At 46.4% G+C, this 15481-nt stretch overlaps 1 protein-coding gene across 1 annotated transcript in view; it reads right to left on the reverse strand.

Annotated features, from left to right (window-relative positions):
• Positions 1 to 15481, reverse strand: part of BMP3 (bone morphogenetic protein 3) — a 115437-nt gene that overhangs the window by 39898 nt on the left and 60058 nt on the right. Inside the window, exon 2 of the mRNA XM_069626158.1 lies at positions 1044 to 1936. Coding sequence (XP_069482259.1) covers positions 1044 to 1936 — 893 coding nt within the window. The remainder of the gene's footprint in view (positions 1 to 1043; positions 1937 to 15481) is intronic.

The following is a 15481-nucleotide window of genomic DNA, read 5'->3' on the forward strand; positions in this document are numbered from 1 at the left end:
GAGTCTGGCTGGCATGTTTTCCAGCCCTGTGGCCAAATAAATAACCTAACAGACCCTTTTAACTGTTCTCTGGTGCCCCCAAGCCAAATAGTAATCATGGATCAGTGTAGCTATTCAGAAAAATGTTTACAAATATCACATGTCTCTAAGCATGCCCAGGATCGATAGGAAAAAAATCATGTATATAATCCCACATTCTGGAGCTCATTGTGCTCACTTTTGTAATTTGCCAGCGGGATGTCCATAATTGTAGACATACACATAGGCGGCTCCCTGTCACCAAATGTTGGTCATTTGTGCCCCGGGAGTTTAAATGTGTAGGGCAAATAGCGGCATGCACACGTGTATGAGTCCCTTTGCTCTGCACACTTGCACTACGCCGTGCAAATGAGTAAACACTGCCTGCCATGCTTTCATGGCAGGCAGCGGTTACACTTACAATCAAACGCTGCCTGCCATGCTCAGATGGCAGTAAGCATTTATAATTACAATTAAATGGTGCCTACCACGCTTGCATTATAGGCTTCATTTAATTGTACTGATAAATGTTGCCTGCCATGTGCGCATGGAAGGCAGCGTTTAATTGTGAAGCCTGTCTACCATGTGCGTATGGTAGGCAGCATTTACAATAGATCCCTATGGTGCATAAAGCCGGCGGGCGCCATAGGGATCCCCAGCATTTGCACCGGCATGGAAATGCATAGTGGCGCAAATGCTGGGGCATTTGTATGGCGGAGAGGAGGGAGGTGGTGAAAATGCAAGTTGCGTTCCGCCCCTTTACAGCGTTACACAAGGCTTTTACACCTTCCATTCACATTACGCCAATGTTCAAAATGAGCTCCTCGGTGTGTAAACTAACTGTGACTTCATAACACCCATTCTAATAAACACCTTTTCTTAAAGACGTGAACAAATATTGATGAGTTGACATACAGTTTGTTTCTTACACACTATAAATCCATGCAGAGCTCGTGTACCACAGCGAGTGTGTTCAACAGAAAAAAGTACCAATGCAAAAGGAAGTGATGAAAAATATACTCTACCTTTGGCATGGGGAACTGGCATGCACCTGAGCAATAATATGCATCAAAGGATTTGGGGGAAATAATCCATTCATTCCAGCCGATGTCAGCAAAATCCACCTTGAGATAGCGCCGTGCACAGTTTCTTGGCTCATTCCACTGCTTCCTCCTTGCCTTCTTCAGGGTCTGCTCGTCAAACTGGAGTGTCTGGCTCTTTTGCCGGTTGCTCTTCCTTGGTTTTTTCTTGCTCTTCGTCCTCTCGGCTGGCTGTGTTTGTAGGGTTTTGTAGGGTTTCTTCTCTTCCCATCCCTCATCTTCGTTGTACTGGTACTCCGCTCCTGGGAGCTCATTGTTCTGCAAGGGCAAAAGAATGTCTGCAGACCGCTTCCTTCTTCGTTCGATCAGGGCTGTCTTGGAAGATTTTGCCGCCCTCCCGGGGCCCACGATCAATGAATTGCGGTGGCCCTGCAAACTTGACACAACACTGTCTGGTTCAGAAATGGCAGAGTCGTTGGCGTACACCAAGATGTATGGCACATGGCTTGACGGAGGCCTCTTCCATGGAGACGTTCCCGGTGATGTGATGTTGACTCCGATCAGAAGCTCGTGCTTGTGCTTCGCCTCCCGCAGAACCTGAGTAATGTCCTTCCATTGCCAAGACAGAGATGCCGACACATTCAAAACGAAATGGCCCAGGGTTCGGGTACGATTCTCGGCTGAAATGAAGCTCAAGACAGTGAGAGCTATCTGAAGGTCCTGCTTCCTGGGGCGCGGGCAGCCGCGGACCTGCGAACATCTCCAGCTAGCATTGCGGGAATCACCGATATGATAGTGCAATGTAGCAGACAAAATATTTTCAGACTTTGTCAACGAGGTCAGGTTGAAAATGTGTTGCTCTTTTCCTTCTGAACTTCCTGAAATAAATAAGAGACACTTGATAAGGTCATTGAATCAGCTGATTACAACTTTCATTTAGCTTCAGATCCTAACTTGTATAATTATAGCATTGTGAACGGAGGATAGCACAGTGGAAACGCACAGGTCTTGGAAGCAAGCCCACGAAGAGCACCGAATCCCGGATCCGCGCTTAGAAACCAAATACAGGTATGGTATTAGGCGTGTTATCAAAAACCAATTAAATTAAATAATAAAACTATATATAAGGTAGGATGAGCTGACATTGGGGTGCCCTTTGACTTGTTTAGGGGCAAACAGGCTCTTGACTGAATAACCAGTGATCAGAATCAAAAACAACTCCCCTTACCTTCCGAAGCTTTTGCCCCTAGAGCAGGAGGGTTTGGCTCTACAGATGTTTACTCGCCAACCACCATCTGCCCTGCCAGCATAGCCAAGGTTGAGGGATCATGGGGGTCATATTCCAAAGCACCTGCGGAGCCATAAGTTGCAGACCCCTGACCTAGAGCATAGCTAGATATTATTGTGAAAGCCACACCCAAACAAAATCCAAATCCATGACTATACTTTCGTGTGCAATGCCGGTAAAACCGGCAGGCTGCTGCCAAACCTGCAAATTTTTCTGGCACCCAGGAATGGGCAATTACCGGGTCATTACGGCCTTGCCGGACTGGTAATCGTCATTCCCGGGCTCAATGGGAATGGGGAAGCCGGATGCACCGGCACCATTTGTGAATGGTGCCGGTGCCTCCGACATGCTCTACTCGCAGGTGCCGGTAGAGCCGTCAGGTCAGACCTGGCGGCCGTAATGGCACCCGCAAGCAGAACTCATAGTTTGCTGGTCCGGGAACTGCGGTACCGGCAAGCTTATCGGTACTGTCGTGCCAGGACCGGCAAACTTGTAATGACCCCCTTTGTCTTACTTTGGAAGCTGTTCAAACCCCTTCTATGGAATCAGACAAGATTGCTAAGATTGTCAGTTAGCAGGACCCAATTTTCCTTTAATAGCCCAAGCTTGCAGGCAGATGCTCGTGGGTAATAGCTGATAAGAGAGCAGCGGTGGCGGCATTGGCATAGTTGACCTAATGCCAACTTGACCTACTCCCATTTGACCGAATCTTGGTAGGTCAAATGGTACACTTTAATTAAAACATAGTTGTGGAGTGGGGTAAGGGAATAGGTTGAGGTGGGGGAAAGTCGGGGGAGCAGCGGGGGAGTCTACAGGGGCTCTCCCTCTGCAGTAGGTCAAAAATAATTAGGTCAAAAAAATGTTGTCAAATGGGTAGTAGGTCAAGTTTTTTAGGTCAAACAACCCATATCCGTGGTGGCCCTTCCGATCCCATCTGTGCGCTGACCCCATGGGGACTTCATCCACATGAAACACTGAACTAGTGGGCCTTCCCATTTAGCTTTTAACCCCTTAAGTGCCAATGACGAGTATGCTCTTCCTCTTTGCACAGACTTGCATAAAAGCCTGGCACTAATCACCATTTTAAGACACTTTCCCAGAACTTAATGGCTAAGGGGGCTTTACTATGGAGCAAAAAGGCACTCGAAGGTGATCTAGAAAATGCCAAATGTGATGCTGTGAACACAGCAAAACATGAATGTGGCCACGCCTGTAATGTGTTGCTTCAGAACATGTATCCCATTTCAGGATCATGGCTCGGGAGATATCTCTGAGGGGCAGGAGGGAGCATGAAGCCAGGATCCTTGGCTCCAGAAATGCACAGAGCCCCCCCCCCCCCGGGGATACCCCAGAGATGCCTGTTATGTGATCCGCTCCCCACTGTATAGCATTGCTATGCTGTAGTGGGCACAGTTAGAGGAACTTGACTCCAGAAGTAGGGGTGCGGTGTTAGGCAAGCACTGTTTATTTCTGTAATCCAAGAACTAAGAGAATTAGGCTGGACATTGAATAGCTGTTAAACTATTGCCTTTTGTTTATTCTCATCACTTCTAGTCCTTGGGCCTCATTCTAAGTTTGCCGGTCTGGAAACAAGGGTGCTGGTAAACTCACCATCACCCTTGTTTCTGGACTGGCAAACTACTTGTTTAGCTGCCATAGCCGCTGTGCCCGACAGGTCTGACCCTGCCAGGCACAGCGGTCACAGTAGGCAAACCCTTCACGGAATCGCCGGCACCGTTAGAAAAAGTGCTGATGCTCCCGTGTTCCCATTCCCATAGGACTCTAAGGGATGGGGGACTTACAATTTACTGGCGCCTGACTTCCCGGCCCGCCGGACTCGTAATGAGCCGTTGGCACTGGGAAGTCAGCCGCCGGTAAATTATTACAGGTCCAAAGGCAACCTGCCGTCAGCACGGGTAGGGTTCCCGCCGGACCCATAATGAGGCCCCTTGTTTTTATTATTGCTTTATTGTACCTGTGAATGAGCCGTTATAATCTTTTTCATCCGGTATATTGTAGTTGTGAATTGTCTGCAAAGCTTTCAATGTACTTGCGTTTTTATGGAAATTGTTTTCATCCCAGAAAGAAACTTTATTGATGATGAATATTAATATGAACCCGTTTTATAGCACACAGCACCCGCTAAGTGATTGATGGCAAGTGCTATGGTCCCCCAATGTTTCGGAACACCTTGTATCGACCTCGGAAGGATGGCGTGCTGAGTCCTGCCTGCTAGGGTTTGAACCTGTAAATGCAGGTGTTACACACACACAGCCGCCGCCTGCACTTAAGACGCTGAGTGGGGAATATGGCATGGAAGAGGGGTGCAAGCTCTCTGATTGAACTACCAACTTCGTCTGTGCGAAACATAGCCGCAAAATAGCACAGGGGCAACGCACTGGTCTTGGCAGCAAGACCACGGTTCGAATCCCCGATTCGCGCTTAGGCGCGTCATAAGAAACCAATTAAATAAATAAATGACAGCCGAAGTCAATCAATTAAAGGCAAAGGTACCAAGGTAAGTATGTGGTACAGTGCAAAATCTGATTTTGGAGTATAAACATGGATATGTGGGGCCGCACACACCGAGTGCGATTCACAAATCTTCCATCTGAGGGGAAAGGTTTGGCAGGCACAAATTGCCCCGTAGACAAATGCAAATATCAAAAGCATAGTGATTCACAAAGCATCAAACGTTTGGCATATGCAATTTGTTCCTACCACCAATTGCACTGATAAATGTCCCTGATTTGCAGAAAAATTGCACCAGTCACAAAATCCATGTACAATAGGGAGAAGTGGAAAAAAGCAGATTAAAGTTTTGGCCTGAAGGTGGTGTCAAATTTTATGGGAAACAACCACTTTCAAAGGAAAACCTTTATAAAGAGGTCAAGTTTGGTCCTGTGCATTTGACTTTCTCTACCTCACAGCAGGCTGCAAGGGGCACACATGACAGCAGCTGCAAGGGATTTTTTCGAGGATAACGTTACTATAGTTGCATGTTTCTGTGCGACCCTCATTTGCATTGCCCGGCCTTTGACTTTCCTCCAAGCGCACCCATGTTCCTGTTTAAGCAAAGCGGCTTTGTGGAGGTGTGGGGAGGGAGAACACCTGACTAGTCACATTCAGTCAGGGCCGGCCTTAGGCCAGGGCCACCGGGGCGACCGCCCGGGTCGCCATAAGCCCCCACTAGGCTAGCTCAGGGGAGTCTTTCGAGCTCCCCTGAGCTGGTGTGGTGGGAGAAGGCGCGGCAGGCACTCTATTGAAATGAAATATCCCCCGCTCATGTGCTTTCCAGCAAGGAAGCGGGCGCATTTAATAACAATAGGGTGCAAGGAGTTAAAAAAGAATAATTGGCACATTTTTGGTTTCACTGCCCGGAGCGATGGCGCTGCTATCAGTTGCTGGAACTTTTAATTGCGACTGCTTGCAAAGGACCTTTTTCAAAGTTTTGTGAATGAAGCCCAATTGGTGCTTGCTGCAACTTGCACATTTCACGGCCTCAAAAATGCTCTCTGAATGTACCCTACACTTTGCAGACACATTTCAGCCCCGGGAGCTTGAGACTGCTTGGCTTGCAACCCCTGTGACGTCATTATCACCCCGTTTCAGTATTTGTATTCGTGCACACATTCGCATTCCTTGGCTCTGTAGTACGTCATCAAAACGTGTACGCTGTGTGTCATCATTAAAAACTTGTATGCCTGTGCGTCAATGGTGAGAGGCAATGAGGCCATGTGGGCAGAATTTCAACGCCTCAGTGAAGCCAAACATTGCTTCTCCCCTTTCGCTAGGGTGACCAGACGTCCCGGTTTTCCCACCACAGTCCCGGGAAATCGCCCTCTGTCCCGGGAGTTTTTTAATTTTACCACCCCCATCCTGGGTTTGCAAGGGTGGGTGGCAACGGTCCCGGTTTTTGCCGGGACCAGATTTGGAAACCCCAAAATCGGGTCCCGGCACGACTCTTCCAGCGCGAATAGGGTGTGAAATGCTTTTCACGCCCCCATTTTTCCCCCTTCCCCTCCCCAGCCGCTCTCCTCCAATGAGAGGAGTGTGCCTGAAAGCACACACCCCCCACAACAGGCCAGCAACATAGAAGCAGGACTGCAGTTTTGTGTGTATTTACTTTAGTCCTACATCTATGTCTATGGCCTGTCCCGTTTTCTTTTTTTTTTTTTAAATCTGGTCACCCTACTCTTGGCGGTTTGGTCTAAGGATGATAAAATGCAGATTAGTGTGCTGACTTCCATCTTAACTATAACGACAATCAAGGTCACAACATTCTTCCATGAACCCCGGACATGCACCCTCCTGACAGAACATGTGGCAGCCCGACATACTACAGTGCAGTGTAGTGGGGGTGCATGCATGGTTCGGCATTATATTGTAAATCCTGGAAGGGCCACCAGGTGGCGGCAAAGCCTGGCAACAGCTTCACATTCTCCATCAACCAAATTATTTTCTTTCGCCTAACTTGTGTTATAGTTGACAATGCTGCCTTGTATGTTTCTGTCATGTGGAGGAAATATATGTAGCGATTTACAATAGTTGTAATGAAATGGCCAGGAGACTCGCAAGCAATCCAGCTGGCATTTTAAAATGTCCAAAACATGCAAATATTCTGCATTGAATATGTGCATACTATAGAAAGCTGGCTGGATGCCACACTTTGGTAGGTCAACGGGACATGGCGGCTACCAACCGAAAAACACACCGAAGCTCAGCGAACGGTGTAAACCTGACTGAAGCTGCCAATAGCACATCACAGCTCTCTTGCTCTTGTGTCCCGCTTGGGCCTAATAACTTCCCACCCCACTTCCCCCTTGCTTTACAGAAACAGATCCGCCAGAGTGCCAGGCAACCACTCAGGTGGCCACAGTGTGCAGTATAAGAACCTTTAACACAACATAACGTAACATCTATTCTAATGTAGTTTACGCCATTCCCTGTCCAACGCTTAGGGAGTGTCATTTATTTAGGAGTTTTCACCCCGGGCAGAACAGAGTGGCGGATTTAAAAAGGGGACTCCAAGAAATGGGACCGTATTGCAATCCCTCTCTCCATTCTCACACTTTTCATAGCACTTTAAGTAGTACTGTGCATCATTTCAATGTTAAGTCATTGAAGTGATCATCAGCGGCACCTTGGCAAACAGCAATAGACTATGGCCCTGGTTCATGGAATTATTTGCTCGTAAAACAGAGATTTGCGTGCCATTCTGCCTGCAAATCCCCATTCTATAAACATGGATTTGCGAGCAGAATGGCACGCAAACCCCGTTTTGCACGCAAATAATTCCATGAATCATGCCCATATGTAAACATGTAATTCTTAAATTGACTCCTGTGGGCCGCCATTTTAGAATGAGGGGTTGCCGACCCTGCAGCCCCTTTTACAATGTAAGAAGAACTCATTGGTCTGTTACTGGAAGCCTGACATTGTTCTGCTGAGTCTACACCCTGCCTGAAATTAACCCTAGAAAGCGCAGAGCCAAATTGTATCACTTTGCTACCCAGCAAACCATCTAAGTGAAAACGAATTGCCTATCTTCAAAGTAAAGGGCAGTGATACTATGGGGTTAATTTTGGATGAGCACGTAACGTTAATGAAAGAAGTGAAAGCCCTCCATAAGGTTGTTACTCCTTCCATAAACGTTATGGCTAATTTTCTATTATTTGTATGTCGGACAGGAGTGAAGGAACAAGACTTGTGTTTCCGACGCTTCCTTCCTCTCTGCCATACAAATGCCAGAGCAGTTGCGCCAGCATTTTTATTCCAGAAGAAGTGCTGGAGAGCACTATGTAGTCTGCATGCTTTATGCACCAGCATAAAGCAGGCGGACCCCGTAGGCATCCATTGAAAACACTGCCTGCCATGCTCACATGGCAAGCAGCATTTACAATTAAAATGAAACGTTGTCCGACATCCTTGCATGTCAGACAGCATTAATTTGTAATTGCGGACACTGCCTACTCTGCACGCATGCTAAGCAGTGTTCACAATAAAAATTAAATGCTGCTCGACATGCGAGCATGTTGGACAGCGCTTCATTCTAAGCATGGCAAGCAGCGTTCACAATTAAGAGTAAACGCTGCCTGGGATGCCAGGCAGCGTTTACTCACTTTGCACGGCAGAGCGTAACTCTGCATGGCAAAAGGCAGCGTGCACAGGTGTACGCCACCTTTGCCTTGCAGAGTTGCACTCATTTGGTGGCAGCGACCTGTGCACACCATAGTGCATACAAACGGGTCCCCGCTGCAGTATTTACAGGGAACTCCAAAATGAGCCCGAATGTGGCCCTGTTTTTACTCTAAGTCAGTATGTAGCCTTAGCAGAGCTATGTCAGGATTCCGGTCCTCAGTCTATTACTGTTACTTTGCAACAGGGGCTGCCAAGTGGCAAAGATTCATTCAAAAATGGCGTCCCTCGGGAGTCAATTTGAGTGCTCATTTGGGGATCAATTTTCCCATTTACATGCGGCCTAACACCATTCACCAAGGTACCAGTGATGATTTTACAAGCAAATTAATGCAGAATAAGCTACCCCTAAACATGTTTTAAGGTCAGGGACCGAGAAACACAATCGTAAAAGTTGCCGGCAAATGTGACATTCCTGCAGAAATATTTGCCACTTAGCAGGCTCTCTGTTCAGTGTGACTGAAGTCAGTGTGAGTAGCAGAAGGGGTTGAGTGGGGGAGAACACTCTGTGTATAGTGGAGCGATACTCTCTTCCTACCCACTTCTTTCCGATGCAGCTGAAAATGGACCCCTTGGCGCTACAAAACACCTGAAATGATATAAATAGGACAAAGCACCTGTAAATGTATGACACGGATTGCACCAAGCCACCGAGGAGCTCTTCTGACATGTCTTAACATAAGAACATGTGCTGGGGTTACAGATGGGTTCATTCTATGTAATTCCCAAATACAGAAATACAACAGATTACTTGTAGAATAGGCCCATCTACAAAGCATGTGCACGATTGGGGGTGGAGCCAGGCTGAAGGTTTTGGGGTGGGAGGCTGGAGGACAGTTTTAAAACAGGAAGTGATGTCATTTGACCCAACCCCCAAGTGACATCACGGAAGCGATGGAACACAACACCCCTTGACAAAACAGGAAGTGGCATCACATAGCATTGTTTCTAAGTACACTATGAAAATTATGGTTACGTTATCACTGTAAAGTGATATACATTAATATCAGTGCGTGTATAGGCCCATATTACCAAATTACTTTGAATGCAAGCAGACGTCCAAGGCCAAACAATAATGTTGTGTTATTATATAGCACTTATGCCTAAGCGCTTCATAGAGAACAAATATACATAGAATATCACCCAACCTGTGTTGGTACTCCTTAATCAACGCTGAAAAAACACACAGCTTGTTGAGTGGGAATAGGCTACAAAGGGCCAGCTTCTCTGACTGGGCTTTCCAACTCGTCTCTGAAGCACTGTGATGTGCTAAAAGGCACGTGCTAGACCACCTCGGTGTCCGCATGTGTCTGCTGCCTTGCAGATGAAAGACATTGTTTTTCCGACGCTTCCTTCCTCTCTGCCACTATTCCCACTCGACAAGCTGTGTGTTTTTTCAGTGTGACTACGATATTGGGCAACTCACAGTTGGCAATCCCATAAACAGTCCCTTGTGTTTTGTTCACTCATTTATCAACCTCAGCAGGATGAGTTGACCTTATCGCGAGTCGAACCTGCAGATCACAACCAGATTGCAGCAGCGAGCGCTCAACCCACTGAGCTATCTTACCAGCTATAGCTATCAGAAAACCAATTACTCAAGAAACAAAGAGCCACATACTGCTGGCCACAGCCCAGGAGCCTCTAGTAAAACATTTTTTTTTAAAAAGACCCTTATTTTTAGGGGTTTCAAGGGAGACCACAGGGGTAGCAAGGGAGACCTCAGGGGTTGCAGGTGTGACCCCTGGCGACCTCTAAATGACGTCCCTGGTAGTCGGTATAGTAACTAATCGTACTAGTTCAAGGATACTTGGTTTCAACACAAAGGGAGCAATGAGTCGTAAGTTGTCACAGGGGGCCTTCGGAGAAGGACCAGAGGGACAGAACCACAATGTACCTTGTGCTGTAGGAGTTCTTGGTGCTCGAAGAGTTTGAGTTGGTTTCAGGGCTCTTTGCAGCTTCTGTGACAGAGTTCAAGATGGGAGACAGCTGCCGGTAGGCAGTTCGGAATCGTTGTCTCAGTGCTGGCCGGTGGTTCTTAAGCATTGGACAAGGCGTCTCAGATGGCTTTAGTTACTGCAGCATAGCAACAATCAGTGGTGCAGTTGGTTGCAGGTGGAGGGGCTCCAGGTTACATATAAATCACTGCAGCAGGTGCATTAACCCAGTGAGCTGTCAACCCCCTTCCTCTGAGACCAGGAGGCTGTATATCTATCATGTCTTCCTTTGGCCAATCAGATCCATCTCTCTCCCCTATTCAGAGGATATTTAGTTTTACAAAGGGATGGTAATCATCGGGAGAACTGAGCCCTCTAAGGGCTGAGCAGAGCATTTAAGTAAGTACTTGGCTTCCTCATGGGGCGGTGTATTGATATGGACAGGGCAAGCTTCTGTTCTCTGCCACTGTTCTTTGATTGCTGCTGTCTGTTAATGATGGTTACTTAAACGCACTGCTCTTCCCAGGTGAAGGATTTGACAGGCTCTTGATGTTCCACCGCTTTCCCCTGCGCACCCCAGGTTAAGCATTTTGTCGGAGTGCTGCCTTCAGCCTCAAAATGTCTCAATTGGGGAGGGTGTAAGCCCTCCCAGACCAGTGGCTGGCACCACTGCGGTGTGAGATAAAGTAAGCAATGTTACCCCTAGAGAATGAGTACTTAATTCACAGACACGCACAGCAGGGGTGAGCAAGCCGAGCGGTCGGGTCAATTTGATGACGGAGCTCACCTGATATATCCGAGATGCGCCAATGTCATGATGTGTAATAATATAATGTAATAACAGTCACTCTGCTATTATATATGGGATACAGTACCACCTACTGCACGCATATGGTTATTGCAAGACCCTGAGAAGTTCTGTGACCAAATAGCGGAACAAGATAGAAGGCCGAGGTTCTGTAGAACGTCACAGAGTTACGAGGTGACCTCCAATATCCTGTTTACAGACTGTAGGTGACATGTTCTTCCGTATACTAGATAGCCATACACTTTCATCCCCTTTAATACCTGGCCTCTTGCTTAATGTATTGTAAGAGATCTTCTAGTTTCTGATTCATATAATCATTGTGGAATCTGTTTGGATAAAAAAAGAAATATGCAGCTTCTAACGTGTTGCAGAAAATAGTGTAAGCCGTTTAATGAAATGCATCTCAAAACCGTTTGCATGTTATGCTCTAAAAAAAAACAATAACACGCAGATTCTAGCACGCGTGTTTTAAACTCCAGCCGCGCACAAAACAAACACATCACCATAAAGAGTTCCTTATCAGTTCATTACTGTAAAGTGCCATAGATAGTGATTTTCCAAGGAAGGAACCTGCAAAGCTTGTCACAGCTTTCATTAAGTGCTGCAGTGGCAGCTGGGTTTCAGCTCTGTGCTTGCTCAAGCAACAGGCATTGTGACATCACAATGAAGCGTAATAACTGATTACAGAGCAATCGTGATGTCATTTTCGTATTACAGGTCAGTAGTAATGTCACAACTAGCCTGCGTTAAGTACATTATTTACAGACTTTTACATGTTATGTTATTTGATATTTGTATAGCGCCTACTTCCATTAAAATGGCTTTCAAGTGCTCTAGTGGATGAATGCACTGTTTCGGAAGACCGTAGTCTGCGCAAACATGTGAATAAAAGGAGCAATACAATGCGAGCAAATAGTAATTGATATTCCATGATAAGCAAATATGACTAAGGTGAAGCATTTTAAATCATGCCGTGCATATCGCAAAGGCATAAGGAAAGACTGCTAAGTCTGTGGCTATGTGACAGCTGGACCACATTGTTCGTGGGACTCAGCTGTATTGTGTGGGATGCAGAGCGAGAGGGGCCAAGGGTACTCTAAAAAATCTATCAATCTGTAGAGTAACTGTCTACAGGTGAGGGCTCTGCTATACTTTACATACAGAACACGTGCATCACTGGCTTACATGCAGTCAACATGCAAATGACATGCACAGTTTTCAGATAGGAAATAGGTAGCACCAGCATAGGCCCTCTTGACTGTACCAGTTTGTTATTGCAGTAAAATGTAGTATAATGGATTTAAACATGGCAGCGATAATGCGTAGTCGCCCCAGTTGTGACAATTGGATATGGCCATTTCAGGCTGTCATGTAATATAAATAAATAAAACATATGGTGCATTTGAACCACTCCGCTGCCGTTGCTAACACTGACCATTTCTGAACATACTGCAGGGTTGTCATGAGCAAACCATTTTGAGGGAAACATGAACCACTCAAACGTCAGGTGATTTGAGGCCCTTCAAACATTTGATTTTCTTTTCTGGTCGCTTCTCATAAAAAGGTTTGAGGTTCAAGCAGACAAGCATTCTGTGTATGAGGGTAGAAGACAGCCCACAGCAGGAACTTAAAGCTTGCTGCACTGCTTTGCCTGCGATCGAAAGGCCAGCATTGGCCAGAGGGCCATTTCTTTTATCCCATTCTTACGCACACTGGTGCTGGTTAGTTTTGGCTATTAGGTAGTACCCATACGCTAAAGCTACTGAATTGTAGTACAGCTGGAAGGGCGATGGGGTAGGAACAAGCACACAAAAGCTAATGGGTGTGGTTTGGTTTAGCCATCCACTGACTGCCCATGGGCATACTAATTCCTATAGCCATTTCCACCCACTACCTGCCCCTCACCACCCAAACCACATCCTCCTGGGATCTCTTTGATCTACCTCTATCAAGCAGTAACATACAACTGTGTTCTGAATATGAATTGGAACAGCAAGAAGGCTTTGGGTGAGCTGGGGTGAGAGAGGAGAGGGGAGTGTGTGCTGTAAGGTGGGAGGAGAGAGACAGAGACCTAGAAGAGCAATGGTGCTCCACGTGAGGTGAGGTGACTGGAGAGGGGAGTTTGTGCTGTAACATGGGAGGACAGAGGTGGTGACCTGGGACAGTGAGGTTATTCTGAGTGAGGCAGAGCGAGAAGAGAGGGAGGTTTGTGCTGTACGTTGGGCGGAGAGAGGTGGTGACCTGGTGACCTGGCAGAGCGAGGGAGCCCTGTGTGAAGTGAGAGGAGATGGGAGTTTGTGCTGTAAGGACGGAGGAGTTAGTGATCTGTAACAGCGAGGGTGCTCTGCGTGAAGTAGGGTGAAAAGGGAGGGGATTTTTGTGCTGTAAGGTGTAAGAAGAGAGGATGTGGCCTAACCCAGCAAGGGTGCTCTGGTTGAGGTGGAGCAAGAGGAGAGGGGGGTTTGTGCTGTTTGGTCTGATCCACCAGTGACCTACAAATATTACCAGGTCATGAATGGGTCTTTCTAGTAATGTCTTACTCACGTTTTCTTCTAACTTTTCCGCCCGCACATTCTCCGTCTCTCGGATTGGTACCCAATCTTCACCTCTCCTCCTTCATTTTGGTGTTTCTCAAGGTTCAGTTTGTGGTCCACACTTTAGCTCTCTGTATACCTTTCCTCCACTGGCTATCATCTCTAAGTTCAGATTCTCTTTTCATTTCTATGCCAACGATTCCCAAATCTTTGCATTCGCCTCTAATTTCTGTACTCGCCTCCACTCTTCCCTTCCCTTGCGTCTCCTTGAAATTCAGCAATGGATGCAGTCTCACTATCCTCATCTGAACCCTTCTAAAACTGAAGTTCACTTCTTTCCATCGTCGCCTCACCTCTCCACCTTTCTCTTCTCTTTCTTTTCCTCCTATTTCTCTGACCTTTTCTAATACAGCGCAGAAACTTGGCATCCTCATTGGGCTCCCCTTTATCCTTTGCATCGCACATTTCTTGTGTATCCCTTACGTTATGGTTCTAACTCCCATAACATGTCCCCTCTCCTTTCCCTTTCTGCTATTAAAGTTCTCTTTTCTTCTTGTGTTACTCTACTACTCTTCCTTACTCCTGTGTCTTCCTGCTTATGATTTTGATGCTCTTCATTCTTTCTATCATTTCACAGTATGTGTTACCCCCCATCCTACTTCCCGCTCTTCTATTTCTTCTGACCTTCTTTCTTTATCTTGGCTTTCTGTCAAACTCAGTCTCCTTTTCCCAATTTCTCTGCTTGGTGTCCAAGTGTTCCTACGGCCTTGCTCCTCTGTATCTCGCTGCCCACATCTCCTTTTGTACTCCACATCGTCCTCTTCACTCTGAATACCTTTTACTGCATGCCATGCCAACACTGCCCCATGCTCAATCTCGCCTCTGCTCATGTTCCCTTCTTCTGCCAATGCATTGGAATGCTCTCCCTCTTTAGATTAGTTCTACTACTTCTCTTCCTGTGTCTTGTTCATGGTTGAATTTGTATCTGCTTGCTTCTACTTCCTAGAAGTTACCCTATTGTAGAGGAGCAGGTGACGTCATCTCTAGTGCCTGCCCCTCACCTCCAGCATATTGGAAGAACAGCAAGATAGCGCTGTGTGTGATGCCGAGTACCAATACAGCACCGAAGATATAAGAGACGTTATGCACTTAGATAGCCATATCGAATGTACCCACATACTGAAGTGGTGGAAGGACGTTGACATACACCATTGGACATAGAAGAGCTGTAAGTGCAAACTGACACAAGTAAAGTGACGTCATAAAGGGAAGACATGAGGATGCATGGAAACGATATGCAGATACTTAAAGAATGAAGGTTCAATTGAAGTAACAAAGTAATCAAATTTAAGGAGATAAAGAAATCATCTATGTTGAAAAGATGAGTGAGATGAAGCTCAATGAATGTACATATGTAGAAACGCAAGGTAGATAAGTCATTGAGAAGCTCGTCACAATGGAAACTATAACGAAAATAGAGCGGCCATGATGAAAAGATGGATGTCGGATCGTGTTGAAAGTACCTCAGAGACAAACGGTTGTTGCAAGGCTGAGAGACGCTGCAGAAACAGCTTTGTGCAAAAAACAAGGAAAGTCTGTTTTACTGAGGGTAAAGATGACGTAGTAGGACATAATTGGAAAGTACAAAGGGAGTTACC

Source organism: Ambystoma mexicanum, chromosome 6p (genome assembly GCF_040938575.1).
Source record: "Ambystoma mexicanum isolate Mex_15411 chromosome 6p, UKY_AmexF1_1, whole genome shotgun sequence".
NCBI classification, from domain to species: Eukaryota; Metazoa; Chordata; class Amphibia; order Caudata; family Ambystomatidae; genus Ambystoma; species Ambystoma mexicanum.